At 38.3% G+C, this 22,680-nt stretch overlaps 7 protein-coding genes across 7 annotated transcripts; all 7 read left to right on the top strand.

Moving 5' to 3' along the window:
* Positions 1 to 213: 213 nt before the first annotated feature.
* Positions 214 to 2,177, top strand: LOC143262798 (uridine 5'-monophosphate synthase-like). The gene is made up of 3 exons (XM_076528267.1): positions 214 to 402; positions 487 to 970; positions 1,035 to 2,177. Exons 1-3 carry the CDS (start codon positions 241 to 243, stop codon positions 1,817 to 1,819), a joined length of 1,431 nt encoding a protein of 476 aa, XP_076384382.1. The 5' UTR covers positions 214 to 240; the 3' UTR covers positions 1,820 to 2,177.
* Positions 2,178 to 2,980: 803 nt separating this feature from the next.
* LOC143262795 (uridine 5'-monophosphate synthase-like) lies at positions 2,981 to 7,153 on the top strand. Its single transcript, XM_076528264.1, has 4 exons — positions 2,981 to 3,458; positions 3,523 to 4,232; positions 5,463 to 5,946; positions 6,011 to 7,153. The coding sequence occupies exons 1-4, from the start codon at positions 3,098 to 3,100 to the stop codon at positions 6,793 to 6,795; spliced, it is 2,340 nt and encodes a 779-aa protein (XP_076384379.1). The 5' UTR covers positions 2,981 to 3,097; the 3' UTR covers positions 6,796 to 7,153.
* Positions 7,154 to 7,956: 803 nt separating this feature from the next.
* Positions 7,957 to 9,641, top strand: LOC143262802 (uridine 5'-monophosphate synthase-like). Its single transcript, XM_076528272.1, has 2 exons — positions 7,957 to 8,434; positions 8,499 to 9,641. The coding sequence occupies exons 1-2, from the start codon at positions 8,074 to 8,076 to the stop codon at positions 9,281 to 9,283; spliced, it is 1,146 nt and encodes a 381-aa protein (XP_076384387.1). The 5' UTR covers positions 7,957 to 8,073; the 3' UTR covers positions 9,284 to 9,641.
* Positions 9,642 to 10,444: 803 nt separating this feature from the next.
* On the top strand, positions 10,445 to 12,129 carry LOC143262805 (uridine 5'-monophosphate synthase-like). The gene is made up of 2 exons (XM_076528275.1): positions 10,445 to 10,922; positions 10,987 to 12,129. The coding sequence occupies exons 1-2, from the start codon at positions 10,562 to 10,564 to the stop codon at positions 11,769 to 11,771; spliced, it is 1,146 nt and encodes a 381-aa protein (XP_076384390.1). The 5' UTR covers positions 10,445 to 10,561; the 3' UTR covers positions 11,772 to 12,129.
* Positions 12,130 to 12,932: 803 nt separating this feature from the next.
* On the top strand, positions 12,933 to 17,105 carry LOC143262796 (uridine 5'-monophosphate synthase-like). The gene is made up of 4 exons (XM_076528265.1): positions 12,933 to 13,410; positions 13,475 to 14,184; positions 15,415 to 15,898; positions 15,963 to 17,105. Exons 1-4 carry the CDS (start codon positions 13,050 to 13,052, stop codon positions 16,745 to 16,747), a joined length of 2,340 nt encoding a protein of 779 aa, XP_076384380.1. The 5' UTR covers positions 12,933 to 13,049; the 3' UTR covers positions 16,748 to 17,105.
* Positions 17,106 to 17,908: 803 nt separating this feature from the next.
* LOC143262801 (uridine 5'-monophosphate synthase-like) lies at positions 17,909 to 19,593 on the top strand. The gene is made up of 2 exons (XM_076528271.1): positions 17,909 to 18,386; positions 18,451 to 19,593. The coding sequence occupies exons 1-2, from the start codon at positions 18,026 to 18,028 to the stop codon at positions 19,233 to 19,235; spliced, it is 1,146 nt and encodes a 381-aa protein (XP_076384386.1). The 5' UTR covers positions 17,909 to 18,025; the 3' UTR covers positions 19,236 to 19,593.
* Positions 19,594 to 20,396: 803 nt separating this feature from the next.
* Positions 20,397 to 22,081, top strand: LOC143262804 (uridine 5'-monophosphate synthase-like). The gene is made up of 2 exons (XM_076528274.1): positions 20,397 to 20,874; positions 20,939 to 22,081. Exons 1-2 carry the CDS (start codon positions 20,514 to 20,516, stop codon positions 21,721 to 21,723), a joined length of 1,146 nt encoding a protein of 381 aa, XP_076384389.1. The 5' UTR covers positions 20,397 to 20,513; the 3' UTR covers positions 21,724 to 22,081.
* Positions 22,082 to 22,680: the final 599 nt, after the last annotated feature.

The raw sequence follows: 22,680 nt of genomic DNA on the forward strand, positions 1-22,680 counted from the left end.
ATAGGTGAGAAGCTGCCGTTCCGATCACGCAGTGCCAGAAAACCTAATCCCTCATCGTTAACGTTAAAATTGTTATTAATCTGTACGTATTGCATAATTTATTCTTATCCTAAAATGAACTGTACACTTGAATGAAATATAATACGAAATAGAAACAGCTATGTGCAACAGGTTAAATATCGCTCTGTGCATCATGCTTTCAGGGAGCACGCGGTGTTTTAATTTCAATAGACAGAAATCATGTGCGAAAAATCGAGTGCCATGGACGTAGAATTGAAGAAGTTAGCCATTTCACTTTTTGAGATCGACGCGATCAAATTTGGAGAATTTGTGACCAAAGTTGGTTTGAAAAGTCCAGTGTATTTTGACTTGAGAGTAATAATCTCTCAGCCAAAAGTTATGGTATGAGTAATTTATAAATTCTATCAAGCATACTCTGTCATTTGTATAATTTTTAAATTGTTTATATTCTTTGATATTTCAAAGGCTCAACTGGCGAAGGCACTGTGGAGACTGTCAGAGGACCGTGGAAACGTATCTCAGATCTGTGGTGTACCTTACACTGCTTTACCATTAGCTACTTTGATATCTGTCGATTTTAATATTCCCATGTTAATCAAAAGAAAAGAGGAAAAGGCATATGGCACAAAGAAAATGATAGAAGGCCATTTTAAATTAGGAGATAATTGTGTGATCATTGAGGATGTAGTCACTAGCGGCAGCAGTATCCTAGAGACTGTACAAACTTTAAGGAAAGAGGGTTTGAAGGTAACAGATGCTCTTGTAGTGATTGACAGAGAACAGGGTGGCAAAAAGAATATTGAAGCTGATGGTATAAACATGTGGAGTTTGTACTCGGTCACCAGTCTCTTGGCTTACCTCGTGGAAGCCGACAAGATTACGCCAACGATAAGAAAAGATGTACTAAACTACTTGTCGCTATCTCAAGCTCCTGTTATCGTTAATCAAGGTAAATAACATTTTACGCAGCGTCATTTTCTGCTTCATAGAATATTAAATAGCTTCTTTTAAAGTTCCAGAATGCAGACTGAAAATACCATTTTACTGTCGCGCTAATAAGGCTACAAACGAGATTGCATCTAAAATATTCAATCTAATGGAAACAAAAGAATCTACTTTGTGCTTGGCAGCAGACTTGACCAAAGCAGACTCTATTTTACAATTAGCAAATTTGGTAGGACCACACATTGTGGTACTAAAAACGCACGTAGATATAGTAGAAGACTTCAGCTGCGATTTTATAAAGCGTTTGCAAGATTTGGCTAAGAAGCACGATTTTCTTTTAATGGAGGACCGGAAGTTCGCGGATATCGGCAACACGGTGTCTTTGCAATACCAAAAGGGTATTTACAAAATTGCGGAATGGGCAGATATTGTTACTGTGCATGCGATAGCAGGAAAGAGCATAGTAGATGGATTAAAAAATGCGTTAGGAAATGTTAACGAACCGCGTGGTATTTTTATATTGGCGCAGATGTCCTCTAAAGGCGCGTTAACAAATGACGAGTACGTTCGGCACGCAGTGTCGATCGCACAAAATTCGAACATAGTCGCTGGCATCGTTTGTCAGTCGAATATATTCACGAATCCAGGTCTCGTTCAGCTGACCCCTGGAGTGAAGCTCGGCCATAGTTCCGACAATTTCGGTCAACAGTACAATACTCCAGAATCTGTTGTAAAATCTGGAGCAGATTTAGCTGTTGTTGGTAGAGGTATCACCGAGGCAAAGGACAAGTTAGCTGCCGCGTTGGAATATAAGAAGGAACTTTGGACTGCTTACAAAAAACGATTGAAATAAAAAGTATTTTCCAATTATAAACTAATAGCATCATCCATGCAGCCTATCCCTTGCAAACCGTTGTTCTTCGACTTGGCCTGCAACATGGTCGAGTTTCCGGATTTGAGTGAGAAATTGGGAGATCAAGCCAAGAAGGGCGGCCAGGCTGGACTCGCAGGATTCGTTAAAGGTTTACGGGGCTGGGGAAATAAATGAAACAAGTCTATTTTAAGCGAAAGATACTGGATTTTTGATGTTATCGCACGTGGTGCGGTAATGCGTTTTTAGAAAGGCTCTCAAATATCTCGATGAGCATCGAGTTTTCAGTTATACAAACAGCAATATTGATTAAAGGAAATAAAGAAATATATTATTGATATACTCGATATGTTTACTTAACACACCCTACGGATTTTTATATCTGCTCAAACCTATTGAAATTTACAAGCGAAGATATTACCTTAGAATTTTTCCATTTCCATCTTTTATAATGCAAGTGCGTCCTACAATAAAACTGAATTTTGAGGGAGAAATTTTCAATCTTTGAGGATGAAATTGGAGGGCAAGAATTTTAACAGAATCTAATTATTTACAAAGTTTCCATTGTTCGATCATTTTAGAGTTTGAGAGCTTCACTTGTTTGCCACAGGTGGAGTATTTATACTTTGATATCTGCAGCAAAGCGATTACATAGGTGAGAAGCTGCCGTTCCGATCACGCAGTGCCAGAAAACCTAATCCCTCATCGTTAACGTTAAAATTGTTATTAATCTGTACGTATTGCATAATTTATTCTTATCCTAAAATGAACTGTACACTTGAATGAAATATAATACGAAATAGAAACAGCTATGTGCAACAGGTTAAATATCGCTCTGTGCATCATGCTTTCAGGGAGCACGCGGTGTTTTAATTTCAATAGACAGAAATCATGTGCGAAAAATCGAGTGCCATGGACGTAGAATTGAAGAAGTTAGCCATTTCACTTTTTGAGATCGACGCGATCAAATTTGGAGAATTTGTGACCAAAGTTGGTTTGAAAAGTCCAGTGTATTTTGACTTGAGAGTAATAATCTCTCAGCCAAAAGTTATGGTATGAGTAATTTATAAATTCTATCAAGCATACTCTGTCATTTGTATAATTTTTAAATTGTTTATATTCTTTGATATTTCAAAGGCTCAACTGGCGAAGGCACTGTGGAGACTGTCAGAGGACCGTGGAAACGTATCTCAGATCTGTGGTGTACCTTACACTGCTTTACCATTAGCTACTTTGATATCTGTCGATTTTAATATTCCCATGTTAATCAAAAGAAAAGAGGAAAAGGCATATGGCACAAAGAAAATGATAGAAGGCCATTTTAAATTAGGAGATAATTGTGTGATCATTGAGGATGTAGTCACTAGCGGCAGCAGTATCCTAGAGACTGTACAAACTTTAAGGAAAGAGGGTTTGAAGGTAACAGATGCTCTTGTAGTGATTGACAGAGAACAGGGTGGCAAAAAGAATATTGAAGCTGATGGTATAAACATGTGGAGTTTGTACTCGGTCACCAGTCTCTTGGCTTACCTCGTGGAAGCCGACAAGATTACGCCAACGATAAGAAAAGATGTACTAAACTACTTGTCGCTATCTCAAGCTCCTGTTATCGTTAATCAAGGTAAATAACATTTTACGCTGCGTCATTTTCTGCTTCATAGAATATTAAATAGCTTCTTTTAAAGTTCCAGAATGCAGACTGAAAATACCATTTTACTGTCGCGCTAATAAGGCTACAAACGAGATTGCATCTAAAATATTCAATCTAATGGAAACAAAAGAATCTACTTTGTGCTTGGCAGCAGACTTGACCAAAGCAGACTCTATTTTACAATTAGCAAATTTGGTAGGACCACACATTGTGGTACTAAAAACGCACGTAGATATAGTAGAAGACTTCAGCTGCGATTTTATAAAGCGTTTGCAAGATTTGGCTAAGAAGCACGATTTTCTTTTAATGGAGGACCGGAAGTTCGCGGATATCGGCAACACGGTGTCTTTGCAATACCAAAAGGGTATTTACAAAATTGCGGAATGGGCAGATATTGTTACTGTGCATGCGATAGCAGGAAAGAGCATAGTAGATGGATTAAAAAATGCGTTAGGAAATGTTAACGAACCGCGTGGTATTTTTATATTGGCGCAGATGTCCTCTAAAGGCGCGTTAACAAATGACGAGTACGTTCGGCACGCAGTGTCGATCGCACAAAATTCGAACATAGTCGCTGGCATCGTTTGTCAGTCGAATATATTCACGAATCCAGGTCTCGTTCAGCTGACCCCTGGAGTGAAGCTCGGCCATAGTTCCGACAATTTCGGTCAACAGTACAATACTCCAGAATCTGTTGTAAAATCTGGAGCAGATTCAGCTGTTGTTGGTAGAGGTATCACCGAGGCAAAGGACAAGTTAGCTGCCGCGTTGGAATATAAGAAGGAACTTTGGACTGCTTACAAAAAACGATTGAAATAAAAAGTATTTTCCAATTATAAACTAATAGCATCATCCATGCAGCCTATCCCTTGCAAACCGTTGTTCTTCGACTTGGCCTGCAACATGGTCGAGTTTCCGGATTTGAGTGAGAAATTGGGAGATCAAGCCAAGAAGGGCGGCCAGGCTGGACTCGCAGGATTCGTTAAAGGTTTACGGGGCTGGGGAAATAAATGAAACAAGTCTATTTTAAGCGAAAGATACTGGATTTTTGATGTTATCGCACGTGGTGCGGTAATGCGTTTTTAGAAAGGCTCTCAAATATCTCGATGAGCATCGAGTTTTCAGTTATACAAACAGCAATATTGATTAAAGGAAATAAAGAAATATATTATTGATATACTCGATATGTTTACTTAACACACCCTACGGATTTTTATATCTGCTCAAACCTATTGAAATTTACAAGCGAAGATATTACCTTAGAATTTTTCCATTTCCATCTTTTATAATGCAAGTGCGTCCTACAATAAAACTGAATTTTGAGGGAGAAATTTTCAATCTTTGAGGATGAAATTGGAGGGCAAGAATTTTAACAGAATCTAATTATTTACAAAGTTTCCATTGTTCGATCATTTTAGAGTTTGAGAGCTTCACTTGTTTGCCACAGGTGGAGTATTTATACTTTGATATCTGCAGCAAAGCGATTACATAGGTGAGAAGCTGCCGTTCCGATCACGCAGTGCCAGAAAACCTAATCCCTCATCGTTAACGTTAAAATTGTTATTAATCTGTACGTATTGCATAATTTATTCTTATCCTAAAATGAACTGTACACTTGAATGAAATATAATACGAAATAGAAACAGCTATGTGCAACAGGTTAAATATCGCTCTGTGCATCATGCTTTCAGGGAGCACGCGGTGTTTTAATTTCAATAGACAGAAATCATGTGCGAAAAATCGAGTGCCATGGACGTAGAATTGAAGAAGTTAGCCATTTCACTTTTTGAGATCGACGCGATCAAATTTGGAGAATTTGTGACCAAAGTTGGTTTGAAAAGTCCAGTGTATTTTGACTTGAGAGTAATAATCTCTCAGCCAAAAGTTATGGTATGAGTAATTTATAAATTCTATCAAGCATACTCTGTCATTTGTATAATTTTTAAATTGTTTATATTCTTTGATATTTCAAAGGCTCAACTGGCGAAGGCACTGTGGAGACTGTCAGAGGACCGTGGAAACGTATCTCAGATCTGTGGTGTACCTTACACTGCTTTACCATTAGCTACTTTGATATCTGTCGATTTTAATATCCCCATGTTAATCAAAAGAAAAGAGGAAAAGGCATATGGCACAAAGAAAATGATAGAAGGCCATTTTAAATTAGGAGATAATTGTGTGATCATTGAGGATGTAGTCACTAGCGGCAGCAGTATCCTAGAGACTGTACAAACTTTAAGGAAAGAGGGTTTGAAGGTAACAGATGCTCTTGTAGTGATTGACAGAGAACAGGGTGGCAAAAAGAATATTGAAGCTGATGGTATAAACATGTGGAGTTTGTACTCGGTCACCAGTCTCTTGGCTTACCTCGTGGAAGCCGACAAGATTACGCCAACGATAAGAAAAGATGTACTAAACTACTTGTCGCTATCTCAAGCTCCTGTTATCGTTAATCAAGGTAAATAACATTTTACGCTGCGTCATTTTCTGCTTCATAGAATATTAAATAGCTTCTTTTAAAGTTCCAGAATGCAGACTGAAAATACCATTTTACTGTCGCGCTAATAAGGCTACAAACGAGATTGCATCTAAAATATTCAATCTAATGGAAACAAAAGAATCTACTTTGTGCTTGGCAGCAGACTTGACCAAAGCAGACTCTATTTTACAATTAGCAAATTTGGTAGGACCACACATTGTGGTACTAAAAACGCACGTAGATATAGTAGAAGACTTCAGCTGCGATTTTATAAAGCGTTTGCAAGATTTGGCTAAGAAGCACGATTTTCTTTTAATGGAGGACCGGAAGTTCGCGGATATCGGCAACACGGTGTCTTTGCAATACCAAAAGGGTATTTACAAAATTGCGGAATGGGCAGATATTGTTACTGTGCATGCGATAGCAGGAAAGAGCATAGTAGATGGATTAAAAAATGCGTTAGGAAATGTTAACGAACCGCGTGGTATTTTTATATTGGCGCAGATGTCCTCTAAAGGCGCGTTAACAAATGACGAGTACGTTCGGCACGCAGTGTCGATCGCACAAAATTCGAACATAGTCGCTGGCATCGTTTGTCAGTCGAATATATTCACGAATCCAGGTCTCGTTCAGCTGACCCCTGGAGTGAAGCTCGGCCATAGTTCCGACAATTTCGGTCAACAGTACAATACTCCAGAATCTGTTGTAAAATCTGGAGCAGATTTAGCTGTTGTTGGTAGAGGTATCACCGAGGCAAAGGACAAGTTAGCTGCCGCGTTGGAATATAAGAAGGAACTTTGGACTGCTTACAAAAAACGATTGAAATAAAAAGTATTTTCCAATTATAAACTAATAGCATCATCCATGCAGCCTATCCCTTGCAAACCGTTGTTCTTCGACTTGGCCTGCAACATGGTCGAGTTTCCGGATTTGAGTGAGAAATTGGGAGATCAAGCCAAGAAGGGCGGCCAGGCTGGACTCGCAGGATTCGTTAAAGGTTTACGGGGCTGGGGAAATAAATGAAACAAGTCTATTTTAAGCGAAAGATACTGGATTTTTGATGTTATCGCACGTGGTGCGGTAATGCGTTTTTAGAAAGGCTCTCAAATATCTCGATGAGCATCGAGTTTTCAGTTATACAAACAGCAATATTGATTAAAGGAAATAAAGAAATATATTATTGATATACTCGATATGTTTACTTAACACACCCTACGGATTTTTATATCTGCTCAAACCTATTGAAATTTACAAGCGAAGATATTACCTTAGAATTTTTCCATTTCCATCTTTTATAATGCAAGTGCGTCCTACAATAAAACTGAATTTTGAGGGAGAAATTTTCAATCTTTGAGGATGAAATTGGAGGGCAAGAATTTTAACAGAATCTAATTATTTACAAAGTTTCCATTGTTCGATCATTTTAGAGTTTGAGAGCTTCACTTGTTTGCCACAGGTGGAGTATTTATACTTTGATATCTGCAGCAAAGCGATTACATAGGTGAGAAGCTGCCGTTCCGATCACGCAGTGCCAGAAAACCTAATCCCTCATCGTTAACGTTAAAATTGTTATTAATCTGTACGTATTGCATAATTTATTCTTATCCTAAAATGAACTGTACACTTGAATGAAATATAATACGAAATAGAAACAGCTATGTGCAACAGGTTAAATATCGCTCTGTGCATCATGCTTTCAGGGAGCACGCGGTGTTTTAATTTCAATAGACAGAAATCATGTGCGAAAAATCGAGTGCCATGGACGTAGAATTGAAGAAGTTAGCCATTTCACTTTTTGAGATCGACGCGATCAAATTTGGAGAATTTGTGACCAAAGTTGGTTTGAAAAGTCCAGTGTATTTTGACTTGAGAGTAATAATCTCTCAGCCAAAAGTTATGGTATGAGTAATTTATAAATTCTATCAAGCATACTCTGTCATTTGTATAATTTTTAAATTGTTTATATTCTTTGATATTTCAAAGGCTCAACTGGCGAAGGCACTGTGGAGACTGTCAGAGGACCGTGGAAACGTATCTCAGATCTGTGGTGTACCTTACACTGCTTTACCATTAGCTACTTTGATATCTGTCGATTTTAATATCCCCATGTTAATCAAAAGAAAAGAGGAAAAGGCATATGGCACAAAGAAAATGATAGAAGGCCATTTTAAATTAGGAGATAATTGTGTGATCATTGAGGATGTAGTCACTAGCGGCAGCAGTATCCTAGAGACTGTACAAACTTTAAGGAAAGAGGGTTTGAAGGTAACAGATGCTCTTGTAGTGATTGACAGAGAACAGGGTGGCAAAAAGAATATTGAAGCTGATGGTATAAACATGTGGAGTTTGTACTCGGTCACCAGTCTCTTGGCTTACCTCGTGGAAGCCGACAAGATTACGCCAACGATAAGAAAAGATGTACTAAACTACTTGTCGCTATCTCAAGCTCCTGTTATCGTTAATCAAGGTAAATAACATTTTACGCTGCGTCATTTTCTGCTTCATAGAATATTAAATAGCTTCTTTTAAAGTTCCAGAATGCAGACTGAAAATACCATTTTACTGTCGCGCTAATAAGGCTACAAACGAGATTGCATCTAAAATATTCAATCTAATGGAAACAAAAGAATCTACTTTGTGCTTGGCAGCAGACTTGACCAAAGCAGACTCTATTTTACAATTAGCAAATTTGGTAGGACCACACATTGTGGTACTAAAAACGCACGTAGATATAGTAGAAGACTTCAGCTGCGATTTTATAAAGCGTTTGCAAGATTTGGCTAAGAAGCACGATTTTCTTTTAATGGAGGACCGGAAGTTCGCGGATATCGGCAACACGGTGTCTTTGCAATACCAAAAGGGTATTTACAAAATTGCGGAATGGGCAGATATTGTTACTGTGCATGCGATAGCAGGAAAGAGCATAGTAGATGGATTAAAAAATGCGTTAGGAAATGTTAACGAACCGCGTGGTATTTTTATATTGGCGCAGATGTCCTCTAAAGGCGCGTTAACAAATGACGAGTACGTTCGGCACGCAGTGTCGATCGCACAAAATTCGAACATAGTCGCTGGCATCGTTTGTCAGTCGAATATATTCACGAATCCAGGTCTCGTTCAGCTGACCCCTGGAGTGAAGCTCGGCCATAGTTCCGACAATTTCGGTCAACAGTACAATACTCCAGAATCTGTTGTAAAATCTGGAGCAGATTTAGCTGTTGTTGGTAGAGGTATCACCGAGGCAAAGGACAAGTTAGCTGCCGCGTTGGAATATAAGAAGGAACTTTGGACTGCTTACAAAAAACGATTGAAATAAAAAGTATTTTCCAATTATAAACTAATAGCATCATCCATGCAGCCTATCCCTTGCAAACCGTTGTTCTTCGACTTGGCCTGCAACATGGTCGAGTTTCCGGATTTGAGTGAGAAATTGGGAGATCAAGCCAAGAAGGGCGGCCAGGCTGGACTCGCAGGATTCGTTAAAGGTTTACGGGGCTGGGGAAATAAATGAAACAAGTCTATTTTAAGCGAAAGATACTGGATTTTTGATGTTATCGCACGTGGTGCGGTAATGCGTTTTTAGAAAGGCTCTCAAATATCTCGATGAGCATCGAGTTTTCAGTTATACAAACAGCAATATTGATTAAAGGAAATAAAGAAATATATTATTGATATACTCGATATGTTTACTTAACACACCCTACGGATTTTTATATCTGCTCAAACCTATTGAAATTTACAAGCGAAGATATTACCTTAGAATTTTTCCATTTCCATCTTTTATAATGCAAGTGCGTCCTACAATAAAACTGAATTTTGAGGGAGAAATTTTCAATCTTTGAGGATGAAATTGGAGGGCAAGAATTTTAACAGAATCTAATTATTTACAAAGTTTCCATTGTTCGATCATTTTAGAGTTTGAGAGCTTCACTTGTTTGCCACAGGTGGAGTATTTATACTTTGATATCTGCAGCAAAGCGATTACATAGGTGAGAAGCTGCCGTTCCGATCACGCAGTGCCAGAAAACCTAATCCCTCATCGTTAACGTTAAAATTGTTATTAATCTGTACGTATTGCATAATTTATTCTTATCCTAAAATGAACTGTACACTTGAATGAAATATAATACGAAATAGAAACAGCTATGTGCAACAGGTTAAATATCGCTCTGTGCATCATGCTTTCAGGGAGCACGCGGTGTTTTAATTTCAATAGACAGAAATCATGTGCGAAAAATCGAGTGCCATGGACGTAGAATTGAAGAAGTTAGCCATTTCACTTTTTGAGATCGACGCGATCAAATTTGGAGAATTTGTGACCAAAGTTGGTTTGAAAAGTCCAGTGTATTTTGACTTGAGAGTAATAATCTCTCAGCCAAAAGTTATGGTATGAGTAATTTATAAATTCTATCAAGCATACTCTGTCATTTGTATAATTTTTAAATTGTTTATATTCTTTGATATTTCAAAGGCTCAACTGGCGAAGGCACTGTGGAGACTGTCAGAGGACCGTGGAAACGTATCTCAGATCTGTGGTGTACCTTACACTGCTTTACCATTAGCTACTTTGATATCTGTCGATTTTAATATTCCCATGTTAATCAAAAGAAAAGAGGAAAAGGCATATGGCACAAAGAAAATGATAGAAGGCCATTTTAAATTAGGAGATAATTGTGTGATCATTGAGGATGTAGTCACTAGCGGCAGCAGTATCCTAGAGACTGTACAAACTTTAAGGAAAGAGGGTTTGAAGGTAACAGATGCTCTTGTAGTGATTGACAGAGAACAGGGTGGCAAAAAGAATATTGAAGCTGATGGTATAAACATGTGGAGTTTGTACTCGGTCACCAGTCTCTTGGCTTACCTCGTGGAAGCCGACAAGATTACGCCAACGATAAGAAAAGATGTACTAAACTACTTGTCGCTATCTCAAGCTCCTGTTATCGTTAATCAAGGTAAATAACATTTTACGCTGCGTCATTTTCTGCTTCATAGAATATTAAATAGCTTCTTTTAAAGTTCCAGAATGCAGACTGAAAATACCATTTTACTGTCGCGCTAATAAGGCTACAAACGAGATTGCATCTAAAATATTCAATCTAATGGAAACAAAAGAATCTACTTTGTGCTTGGCAGCAGACTTGACCAAAGCAGACTCTATTTTACAATTAGCAAATTTGGTAGGACCACACATTGTGGTACTAAAAACGCACGTAGATATAGTAGAAGACTTCAGCTGCGATTTTATAAAGCGTTTGCAAGATTTGGCTAAGAAGCACGATTTTCTTTTAATGGAGGACCGGAAGTTCGCGGATATCGGCAACACGGTGTCTTTGCAATACCAAAAGGGTATTTACAAAATTGCGGAATGGGCAGATATTGTTACTGTGCATGCGATAGCAGGAAAGAGCATAGTAGATGGATTAAAAAATGCGTTAGGAAATGTTAACGAACCGCGTGGTATTTTTATATTGGCGCAGATGTCCTCTAAAGGCGCGTTAACAAATGACGAGTACGTTCGGCACGCAGTGTCGATCGCACAAAATTCGAACATAGTCGCTGGCATCGTTTGTCAGTCGAATATATTCACGAATCCAGGTCTCGTTCAGCTGACCCCTGGAGTGAAGCTCGGCCATAGTTCCGACAATTTCGGTCAACAGTACAATACTCCAGAATCTGTTGTAAAATCTGGAGCAGATTTAGCTGTTGTTGGTAGAGGTATCACCGAGGCAAAGGACAAGTTAGCTGCCGCGTTGGAATATAAGAAGGAACTTTGGACTGCTTACAAAAAACGATTGAAATAAAAAGTATTTTCCAATTATAAACTAATAGCATCATCCATGCAGCCTATCCCTTGCAAACCGTTGTTCTTCGACTTGGCCTGCAACATGGTCGAGTTTCCGGATTTGAGTGAGAAATTGGGAGATCAAGCCAAGAAGGGCGGCCAGGCTGGACTCGCAGGATTCGTTAAAGGTTTACGGGGCTGGGGAAATAAATGAAACAAGTCTATTTTAAGCGAAAGATACTGGATTTTTGATGTTATCGCACGTGGTGCGGTAATGCGTTTTTAGAAAGGCTCTCAAATATCTCGATGAGCATCGAGTTTTCAGTTATACAAACAGCAATATTGATTAAAGGAAATAAAGAAATATATTATTGATATACTCGATATGTTTACTTAACACACCCTACGGATTTTTATATCTGCTCAAACCTATTGAAATTTACAAGCGAAGATATTACCTTAGAATTTTTCCATTTCCATCTTTTATAATGCAAGTGCGTCCTACAATAAAACTGAATTTTGAGGGAGAAATTTTCAATCTTTGAGGATGAAATTGGAGGGCAAGAATTTTAACAGAATCTAATTATTTACAAAGTTTCCATTGTTCGATCATTTTAGAGTTTGAGAGCTTCACTTGTTTGCCACAGGTGGAGTATTTATACTTTGATATCTGCAGCAAAGCGATTACATAGGTGAGAAGCTGCCGTTCCGATCACGCAGTGCCAGAAAACCTAATCCCTCATCGTTAACGTTAAAATTGTTATTAATCTGTACGTATTGCATAATTTATTCTTATCCTAAAATGAACTGTACACTTGAATGAAATATAATACGAAATAGAAACAGCTATGTGCAACAGGTTAAATATCGCTCTGTGCATCATGCTTTCAGGGAGCACGCGGTGTTTTAATTTCAATAGACAGAAATCATGTGCGAAAAATCGAGTGCCATGGACGTAGAATTGAAGAAGTTAGCCATTTCACTTTTTGAGATCGACGCGATCAAATTTGGAGAATTTGTGACCAAAGTTGGTTTGAAAAGTCCAGTGTATTTTGACTTGAGAGTAATAATCTCTCAGCCAAAAGTTATGGTATGAGTAATTTATAAATTCTATCAAGCATACTCTGTCATTTGTATAATTTTTAAATTGTTTATATTCTTTGATATTTCAAAGGCTCAACTGGCGAAGGCACTGTGGAGACTGTCAGAGGACCGTGGAAACGTATCTCAGATCTGTGGTGTACCTTACACTGCTTTACCATTAGCTACTTTGATATCTGTCGATTTTAATATTCCCATGTTAATCAAAAGAAAAGAGGAAAAGGCATATGGCACAAAGAAAATGATAGAAGGCCATTTTAAATTAGGAGATAATTGTGTGATCATTGAGGATGTAGTCACTAGCGGCAGCAGTATCCTAGAGACTGTACAAACTTTAAGGAAAGAGGGTTTGAAGGTAACAGATGCTCTTGTAGTGATTGACAGAGAACAGGGTGGCAAAAAGAATATTGAAGCTGATGGTATAAACATGTGGAGTTTGTACTCGGTCACCAGTCTCTTGGCTTACCTCGTGGAAGCCGACAAGATTACGCCAACGATAAGAAAAGATGTACTAAACTACTTGTCGCTATCTCAAGCTCCTGTTATCGTTAATCAAGGTAAATAACATTTTACGCTGCGTCATTTTCTGCTTCATAGAATATTAAATAGCTTCTTTTAAAGTTCCAGAATGCAGACTGAAAATACCATTTTACTGTCGCGCTAATAAGGCTACAAACGAGATTGCATCTAAAATATTCAATCTAATGGAAACAAAAGAATCTACTTTGTGCTTGGCAGCAGACTTGACCAAAGCAGACTCTATTTTACAATTAGCAAATTTGGTAGGACCACACATTGTGGTACTAAAAACGCACGTAGATATAGTAGAAGACTTCAGCTGCGATTTTATAAAGCGTTTGCAAGATTTGGCTAAGAAGCACGATTTTCTTTTAATGGAGGACCGGAAGTTCGCGGATATCGGCAACACGGTGTCTTTGCAATACCAAAAGGGTATTTACAAAATTGCGGAATGGGCAGATATTGTTACTGTGCATGCGATAGCAGGAAAGAGCATAGTAGATGGATTAAAAAATGCGTTAGGAAATGTTAACGAACCGCGTGGTATTTTTATATTGGCGCAGATGTCCTCTAAAGGCGCGTTAACAAATGACGAGTACGTTCGGCACGCAGTGTCGATCGCACAAAATTCGAACATAGTCGCTGGCATCGTTTGTCAGTCGAATATATTCACGAATCCAGGTCTCGTTCAGCTGACCCCTGGAGTGAAGCTCGGCCATAGTTCCGACAATTTCGGTCAACAGTACAATACTCCAGAATCTGTTGTAAAATCTGGAGCAGATTCAGCTGTTGTTGGTAGAGGTATCACCGAGGCAAAGGACAAGTTAGCTGCCGCGTTGGAATATAAGAAGGAACTTTGGACTGCTTACAAAAAACGATTGAAATAAAAAGTATTTTCCAATTATAAACTAATAGCATCATCCATGCAGCCTATCCCTTGCAAACCGTTGTTCTTCGACTTGGCCTGCAACATGGTCGAGTTTCCGGATTTGAGTGAGAAATTGGGAGATCAAGCCAAGAAGGGCGGCCAGGCTGGACTCGCAGGATTCGTTAAAGGTTTACGGGGCTGGGGAAATAAATGAAACAAGTCTATTTTAAGCGAAAGATACTGGATTTTTGATGTTATCGCACGTGGTGCGGTAATGCGTTTTTAGAAAGGCTCTCAAATATCTCGATGAGCATCGAGTTTTCAGTTATACAAACAGCAATATTGATTAAAGGAAATAAAGAAATATATTATTGATATACTCGATATGTTTACTTAACACACCCTACGGATTTTTATATCTGCTCAAACCTATTGAAATTTACAAGCGAAGATATTACCTTAGAATTTTTCCATTTCCATCTTTTATAATGCAAGTGCGTCCTACAATAAAACTGAATTTTGAGGGAGAAATTTTCAATCTTTGAGGATGAAATTGGAGGGCAAGAATTTTAACAGAATCTAATTATTTACAAAGTTTCCATTGTTCGATCATTTTAGAGTTTGAGAGCTTCACTTGTTTGCCACAGGTGGAGTATTTATACTTTGATATCTGCAGCAAAGCGATTACATAGGTGAGAAGCTGCCGTTCCGATCACGCAGTGCCAGAAAACCTAATCCCTCATCGTTAACGTTAAAATTGTTATTAATCTGTACGTATTGCATAATTTATTCTTATCCTAAAATGAACTGTACACTTGAATGAAATATAATACGAAATAGAAACAGCTATGTGCAACAGGTTAAATATCGCTCTGTGCATCATGCTTTCAGGGAGCACGCGGTGTTTTAATTTCAATAGACAGAAATCATGTGCGAAAAATCGAGTGCCATGGACGTAGAATTGAAGAAGTTAGCCATTTCACTTTTTGAGATCGACGCGATCAAATTTGGAGAATTTGTGACCAAAGTTGGTTTGAAAAGTCCAGTGTATTTTGACTTGAGAGTAATAATCTCTCAGCCAAAAGTTATGGTATGAGTAATTTATAAATTCTATCAAGCATACTCTGTCATTTGTATAATTTTTAAATTGTTTATATTCTTTGATATTTCAAAGGCTCAACTGGCGAAGGCACTGTGGAGACTGTCAGAGGACCGTGGAAACGTATCTCAGATCTGTGGTGTACCTTACACTGCTTTACCATTAGCTACTTTGATATCTGTCGATTTTAATATCCCCATGTTAATCAAAAGAAAAGAGGAAAAGGCATATGGCACAAAGAAAATGATAGAAGGCCATTTTAAATTAGGAGATAATTGTGTGATCATTGAGGATGTAGTCACTAGCGGCAGCAGTATCCTAGAGACTGTACAAACTTTAAGGAAAGAGGGTTTGAAGGTAACAGATGCTCTTGTAGTGATTGACAGAGAACAGGGTGGCAAAAAGAATATTGAAGCTGATGGTATAAACATGTGGAGTTTGTACTCGGTCACCAGTCTCTTGGCTTACCTCGTGGAAGCCGACAAGATTACGCCAACGATAAGAAAAGATGTACTAAACTACTTGTCGCTATCTCAAGCTCCTGTTATCGTTAATCAAGGTAAATAACATTTTACGCTGCGTCATTTTCTGCTTCATAGAATATTAAATAGCTTCTTTTAAAGTTCCAGAATGCAGACTGAAAATACCATTTTACTGTCGCGCTAATAAGGCTACAAACGAGATTGCATCTAAAATATTCAATCTAATGGAAACAAAAGAATCTACTTTGTGCTTGGCAGCAGACTTGACCAAAGCAGACTCTATTTTACAATTAGCAAATTTGGTAGGACCACACATTGTGGTACTAAAAACGCACGTAGATATAGTAGAAGACTTCAGCTGCGATTTTATAAAGCGTTTGCAAGATTTGGCTAAGAAGCACGATTTTCTTTTAATGGAGGACCGGAAGTTCGCGGATATCGGCAACACGGTGTCTTTGCAATACCAAAAGGGTATTTACAAAATTGCGGAATGGGCAGATATTGTTACTGTGCATGCGATAGCAGGAAAGAGCATAGTAGATGGATTAAAAAATGCGTTAGGAAATGTTAACGAACCGCGTGGTATTTTTATATTGGCGCAGATGTCCTCTAAAGGCGCGTTAACAAATGACGAGTACGTTCGGCACGCAGTGTCGATCGCACAAAATTCGAACATAGTCGCTGGCATCGTTTGTCAGTCGAATATATTCACGAATCCAGGTCTCGTTCAGCTGACCCCTGGAGTGAAGCTCGGCCATAGTTCCGACAATTTCGGTCAACAGTACAATACTCCAGAATCTGTTGTAAAATCTGGAGCAGATTTAGCTGTTGTTGGTAGAGGTATCACCGAGGCAAAGGACAAGTTAGCTGCCGCGTTGGAATATAAGAAGGAACTTTGGACTGCTTACAAAAAACGATTGAAATAAAAAGTATTTTCCAATTATAAACTAATAGCATCATCCATGCAGCCTATCCCTTGCAAACCGTTGTTCTTCGACTTGGCCTGCAACATGGTCGAGTTTCCGGATTTGAGTGAGAAATTGGGAGATCAAGCCAAGAAGGGCGGCCAGGCTGGACTCGCAGGATTCGTTAAAGGTTTACGGGGCTGGGGAAATAAATGAAACAAGTCTATTTTAAGCGAAAGATACTGGATTTTTGATGTTATCGCACGTGGTGCGGTAATGCGTTTTTAGAAAGGCTCTCAAATATCTCGATGAGCATCGAGTTTTCAGTTATACAAACAGCAATATTGATTAAAGGAAATAAAGAAATATATTATTGATATACTCGATATGTTTACTTAACACACCCTACGGATTTTTATATCTGCTCAAACCTATTGAAATTTACAAGCGAAGATATTACCTTAGAATTTTTCCATTTCCATCTTTTATAATGCAAGTGCGTCCTACAATAAAACTGAATTTTGAGGGAGAAATTTTCAATCTTTGAGGATGAAATTGGAGGGCAAGAATTTTAACAGAATCTAATTATTTACAAAGTTTCCATTGTTCGATCATTTTAGAGTTTGAGAGCTTCACTTGTTTGCCACAGGTGGAGTATTTATACTTTGATATCTGCAGCAAAGCGATTACATAGGTGAGAAGCTGCCGTTCCGATCACGCAGTGCCAGAAAACCTAATCCCTCATCGTTAACGTTAAAATTGTTATTAATCTGTACGTATTGCATAATTTATTCTTATCCTAAAATGAACTGTACACTTGAATGAAATATAATACGAAATAGAAACAGCTATGTGCAACAGGTTAAATATCGCTCTGTGCATCATGCTTTCAGGGAGCACGCGGTGTTTTAATTTCAATAGACAGAAATCATGTGCGAAAAATCGAGTGCCATGGACGTAGAATTGAAGAAGTTAGCCATTTCACTTTTTGAGATCGACGCGATCAAATTTGGAGAATTTGTGACCAAAGTTGGTTTGAAAAGTCCAGTGTATTTTGACTTGAGAGTAATAATCTCTCAGCCAAAAGTTATGGTATGAGTAATTTATAAATTCTATCAAGCATACTCTGTCATTTGTATAATTTTTAAATTGTTTATATTCTTTGATATTTCAAAGGCTCAACTGGCGAAGGCACTGTGGAGACTGTCAGAGGACCGTGGAAACGTATCTCAGATCTGTGGTGTACCTTACACTGCTTTACCATTAGCTACTTTGATATCTGTCGATTTTAATATCCCCATGTTAATCAAAAGAAAAGAGGAAAAGGCATATGGCACAAAGAAAATGATAGAAGGCCATTTTAAATTAGGAGATAATTGTGTGATCATTGAGGATGTAGTCACTAGCGGCAGCAGTATCCTAGAGACTGTACAAACTTTAAGGAAAGAGGGTTTGAAGGTAACAGATGCTCTTGTAGTGATTGACAGAGAACAGGGTGGCAAAAAGAATATTGAAGCTGATGGTATAAACATGTGGAGTTTGTACTCGGTCACCAGTCTCTTGGCTTACCTCGTGGAAGCCGACAAGATTACGCCAACGATAAGAAAAGATGTACTAAACTACTTGTCGCTATCTCAAGCTCCTGTTATCGTTAATCAAGGTAAATAACATTTTACGCTGCGTCATTTTCTGCTTCATAGAATATTAAATAGCTTCTTTTAAAGTTCCAGAATGCAGACTGAAAATACCATTTTACTGTCGCGCTAATAAGGCTACAAACGAGATTGCATCTAAAATATTCAATCTAATGGAAACAAAAGAATCTACTTTGTGCTTGGCAGCAGACTTGACCAAAGCAGACTCTATTTTACAATTAGCAAATTTGGTAGGACCACACATTGTGGTACTAAAAACGCACGTAGATATAGTAGAAGACTTCAGCTGCGATTTTATAAAGCGTTTGCAAGATTTGGCTAAGAAGCACGATTTTCTTTTAATGGAGGACCGGAAGTTCGCGGATATCGGCAACACGGTGTCTTTGCAATACCAAAAGGGTATTTACAAAATTGCGGAATGGGCAGATATTGTTACTGTGCATGCGATAGCAGGAAAGAGCATAGTAGATGGATTAAAAAATGCGTTAGGAAATGTTAACGAACCGCGTGGTATTTTTATATTGGCGCAGATGTCCTCTAAAGGCGCGTTAACAAATGACGAGTACGTTCGGCACGCAGTGTCGATCGCACAAAATTCGAACATAGTCGCTGGCATCGTTTGTCAGTCGAATATATTCACGAATCCAGGTCTCGTTCAGCTGACCCCTGGAGTGAAGCTCGGCCATAGTTCCGACAATTTCGGTCAACAGTACAATACTCCAGAATCTGTTGTAAAATCTGGAGCAGATTTAGCTGTTGTTGGTAGAGGTATCACCGAGGCAAAGGACAAGTTAGCTGCCGCGTTGGAATATAAGAAGGAACTTTGGACTGCTTACAAAAAACGATTGAAATAAAAAGTATTTTCCAATTATAAACTAATAGCATCATCCATGCAGCCTATCCCTTGCAAACCGTTGTTCTTCGACTTGGCCTGCAACATGGTCGAGTTTCCGGATTTGAGTGAGAAATTGGGAGATCAAGCCAAGAAGGGCGGCCAGGCTGGACTCGCAGGATTCGTTAAAGGTTTACGGGGCTGGGGAAATAAATGAAACAAGTCTATTTTAAGCGAAAGATACTGGATTTTTGATGTTATCGCACGTGGTGCGGTAATGCGTTTTTAGAAAGGCTCTCAAATATCTCGATGAGCATCGAGTTTTCAGTTATACAAACAGCAATATTGATTAAAGGAAATAAAGAAATATATTATTGATATACTCGATATGTTTACTTAACACACCCTACGGATTTTTATATCTGCTCAAACCTATTGAAATTTACAAGCGAAGATATTACCTTAGAATTTTTCCATTTCCATCTTTTATAATGCAAGTGCGTCCTACAATAAAACTGAATTTTGAGGGAGAAATTTTCAATCTTTGAGGATGAAATTGGAGGGCAAGAATTTTAACAGAATCTAATTATTTACAAAGTTTCCATTGTTCGATCATTTTAGAGTTTGAGAGCTTCACTTGTTTGCCACAGGTGGAGTATTTATACTTTGATATCTGCAGCAAAGCGATTACATAGGTGAGAAGCTGCCGTTCCGATCACGCAGTGCCAGAAAACCTAATCCCTCATCGTTAACGTTAAAATTGTTATTAATCTGTACGTATTGCATAATTTATTCTTATCCTAAAATGAACTGTACACTTGAATGAAATATAATACGAAATAGAAACAGCTATGTGCAACAGGTTAAATATCGCTCTGTGCATCATGCTTTCAGGGAGCACGCGGTGTTTTAATTTCAATAGACAGAAATCATGTGCGAAAAATCGAGTGCCATGGACGTAGAATTGAAGAAGTTAGCCATTTCACTTTTTGAGATCGACGCGATCAAATTTGGAGAATTTGTGACCAAAGTTGGTTTGAAAAGTCCAGTGTATTTTGACTTGAGAGTAATAATCTCTCAGCCAAAAGTTATGGTATGAGTAATTTATAAATTCTATCAAGCATACTCTGTCATTTGTATAATTTTTAAATTGTTTATATTCTTTGATATTTCAAAGGCTCAACTGGCGAAGGCACTGTGGAGACTGTCAGAGGACCGTGGAAACGTATCTCAGATCTGTGGTGTACCTTACACTGCTTTACCATTAGCTACTTTGATATCTGTCGATTTTAATATTCCCATGTTAATCAAAAGAAAAGAGGAAAAGGCATATGGCACAAAGAAAATGATAGAAGGCCATTTTAAATTAGGAGATAATTGTGTGATCATTGAGGATGTAGTCACTAGCGGCAGCAGTATCCTAGAGACTGTACAAACTTTAAGGAAAGAGGGTTTGAAGGTAACAGATGCTCTTGTAGTGATTGACAGAGAACAGGGTGGCAAAAAGAATATTGAAGCTGATGGTATAAACATGTGGAGTTTGTACTCGGTCACCAGTCTCTTGGCTTACCTCGTGGAAGCCGACAAGATTACGCCAACGATAAGAAAAGATGTACTAAACTACTTGTCGCTATCTCAAGCTCCTGTTATCGTTAATCAAGGTAAATAACATTTTACGCTGCGTCATTTTCTGCTTCATAGAATATTAAATAGCTTCTTTTAAAGTTCCAGAATGCAGACTGAAAATACCATTTTACTGTCGCGCTAATAAGGCTACAAACGAGATTGCATCTAAAATATTCAATCTAATGGAAACAAAAGAATCTACTTTGTGCTTGGCAGCAGACTTGACCAAAGCAGACTCTATTTTACAATTAGCAAATTTGGTAGGACCACACATTGTGGTACTAAAAACGCACGTAGATATAGTAGAAGACTTCAGCTGCGATTTTATAAAGCGTTTGCAAGATTTGGCTAAGAAGCACGATTTTCTTTTAATGGAGGACCGGAAGTTCGCGGATATCGGCAACACGGTGTCTTTGCAATACCAAAAGGGTATTTACAAAATTGCGGAATGGGCAGATATTGTTACTGTGCATGCGATAGCAGGAAAGAGCATAGTAGATGGATTAAAAAATGCGTTAGGAAATGTTAACGAACCGCGTGGTATTTTTATATTGGCGCAGATGTCCTCTAAAGGCGCGTTAACAAATGACGAGTACGTTCGGCACGCAGTGTCGATCGCACAAAATTCGAACATAGTCGCTGGCATCGTTTGTCAGTCGAATATATTCACGAATCCAGGTCTCGTTCAGCTGACCCCTGGAGTGAAGCTCGGCCATAGTTCCGACAATTTCGGTCAACAGTACAATACTCCAGAATCTGTTGTAAAATCTGGAGCAGATTTAGCTGTTGTTGGTAGAGGTATCACCGAGGCAAAGGACAAGTTAGCTGCCGCGTTGGAATATAAGAAGGAACTTTGGACTGCTTACAAAAAACGATTGAAATAAAAAGTATTTTCCAATTATAAACTAATAGCATCATCCATGCAGCCTATCCCTTGCAAACCGTTGTTCTTCGACTTGGCCTGCAACATGGTCGAGTTTCCGGATTTGAGTGAGAAATTGGGAGATCAAGCCAAGAAGGGCGGCCAGGCTGGACTCGCAGGATTCGTTAAAGGTTTACGGGGCTGGGGAAATAAATGAAACAAGTCTATTTTAAGCGAAAGATACTGGATTTTTGATGTTATCGCACGTGGTGCGGTAATGCGTTTTTAGAAAGGCTCTCAAATATCTCGATGAGCATCGAGTTTTCAGTTATACAAACAGCAATATTGATTAAAGGAAATAAAGAAATATATTATTGATATACTCGATATGTTTACTTAACACACCCTACGGATTTTTATATCTGCTCAAACCTATTGAAATTTACAAGCGAAGATATTACCTTAGAATTTTTCCATTTCCATCTTTTATAATGCAAGTGCGTCCTACAATAAAACTGAATTTTGAGGGAGAAATTTTCAATCTTTGAGGATGAAATTGGAGGGCAAGAATTTTAACAGAATCTAATTATTTACAAAGTTTCCATTGTTCGATCATTTTAGAGTTTGAGAGCTTCACTTGTTTGCCACAGGTGGAGTATTTATACTTTGATATCTGCAGCAAAGCGATTACATAGGTGAGAAGCTGCCGTTCCGATCACGCAGTGCCAGAAAACCTAATCCCTCATCGTTAACGTTAAAATTGTTATTAATCTGTACGTATTGCATAATTTATTCTTATCCTAAAATGAACTGTACACTTGAATGAAATATAATACGAAATAGAAACAGCTATGTGCAACAGGTTAAATATCGCTCTGTGCATCATGCTTTCAGGGAGCACGCGGTGTTTTAATTTCAATAGACAGAAATCATGTGCGAAAAATCGAGTGCCATGGACGTAGAATTGAAGAAGTTAGCC

This window comes from Megalopta genalis, unplaced genomic scaffold, assembly GCF_051020955.1.
Source record: "Megalopta genalis isolate 19385.01 unplaced genomic scaffold, iyMegGena1_principal scaffold0222, whole genome shotgun sequence".
Taxonomy (NCBI): domain Eukaryota; kingdom Metazoa; phylum Arthropoda; class Insecta; order Hymenoptera; family Halictidae; genus Megalopta; species Megalopta genalis.

Bases quoted from the DNA above. Each gene is read 5' to 3' on its own strand.
- LOC143262798 (XM_076528267.1), top strand. From the start codon at position 241: ATGTGCGAAAAATCGAGTGCCATGGACGTAGAATTGAAGAAGTTAGCC. The intron at 403-486 runs GTATGAGTAATT...GATATTTCAAAG, and splicing joins TCTCTCAGCCAAAAGTTATG to GCTCAACTGGCGAAGGCACT. The intron at 971-1,034 runs GTAAATAACATT...CTTCTTTTAAAG, and splicing joins TCCTGTTATCGTTAATCAAG to TTCCAGAATGCAGACTGAAA.
- LOC143262795 (XM_076528264.1), top strand. From the start codon at position 3,098: ATGTTAATCAAAAGAAAAGAGGAAAAGGCATATGGCACAAAGAAAATG. The intron at 4,233-5,462 runs GCAAAGGACAAG...GATATTTCAAAG, and splicing joins TTGGTAGAGGTATCACCGAG to GCTCAACTGGCGAAGGCACT. The intron at 5,947-6,010 runs GTAAATAACATT...CTTCTTTTAAAG, and splicing joins TCCTGTTATCGTTAATCAAG to TTCCAGAATGCAGACTGAAA.
- LOC143262804 (XM_076528274.1), top strand. From the start codon at position 20,514: ATGTTAATCAAAAGAAAAGAGGAAAAGGCATATGGCACAAAGAAAATG. The intron at 20,875-20,938 runs GTAAATAACATT...CTTCTTTTAAAG, and splicing joins TCCTGTTATCGTTAATCAAG to TTCCAGAATGCAGACTGAAA.
- LOC143262805 (XM_076528275.1), top strand. From the start codon at position 10,562: ATGTTAATCAAAAGAAAAGAGGAAAAGGCATATGGCACAAAGAAAATG. The intron at 10,923-10,986 runs GTAAATAACATT...CTTCTTTTAAAG, and splicing joins TCCTGTTATCGTTAATCAAG to TTCCAGAATGCAGACTGAAA.
- LOC143262801 (XM_076528271.1), top strand. From the start codon at position 18,026: ATGTTAATCAAAAGAAAAGAGGAAAAGGCATATGGCACAAAGAAAATG. The intron at 18,387-18,450 runs GTAAATAACATT...CTTCTTTTAAAG, and splicing joins TCCTGTTATCGTTAATCAAG to TTCCAGAATGCAGACTGAAA.
- LOC143262796 (XM_076528265.1), top strand. From the start codon at position 13,050: ATGTTAATCAAAAGAAAAGAGGAAAAGGCATATGGCACAAAGAAAATG. The intron at 13,411-13,474 runs GTAAATAACATT...CTTCTTTTAAAG, and splicing joins TCCTGTTATCGTTAATCAAG to TTCCAGAATGCAGACTGAAA. The intron at 14,185-15,414 runs GCAAAGGACAAG...GATATTTCAAAG, and splicing joins TTGGTAGAGGTATCACCGAG to GCTCAACTGGCGAAGGCACT.
- LOC143262802 (XM_076528272.1), top strand. From the start codon at position 8,074: ATGTTAATCAAAAGAAAAGAGGAAAAGGCATATGGCACAAAGAAAATG. The intron at 8,435-8,498 runs GTAAATAACATT...CTTCTTTTAAAG, and splicing joins TCCTGTTATCGTTAATCAAG to TTCCAGAATGCAGACTGAAA.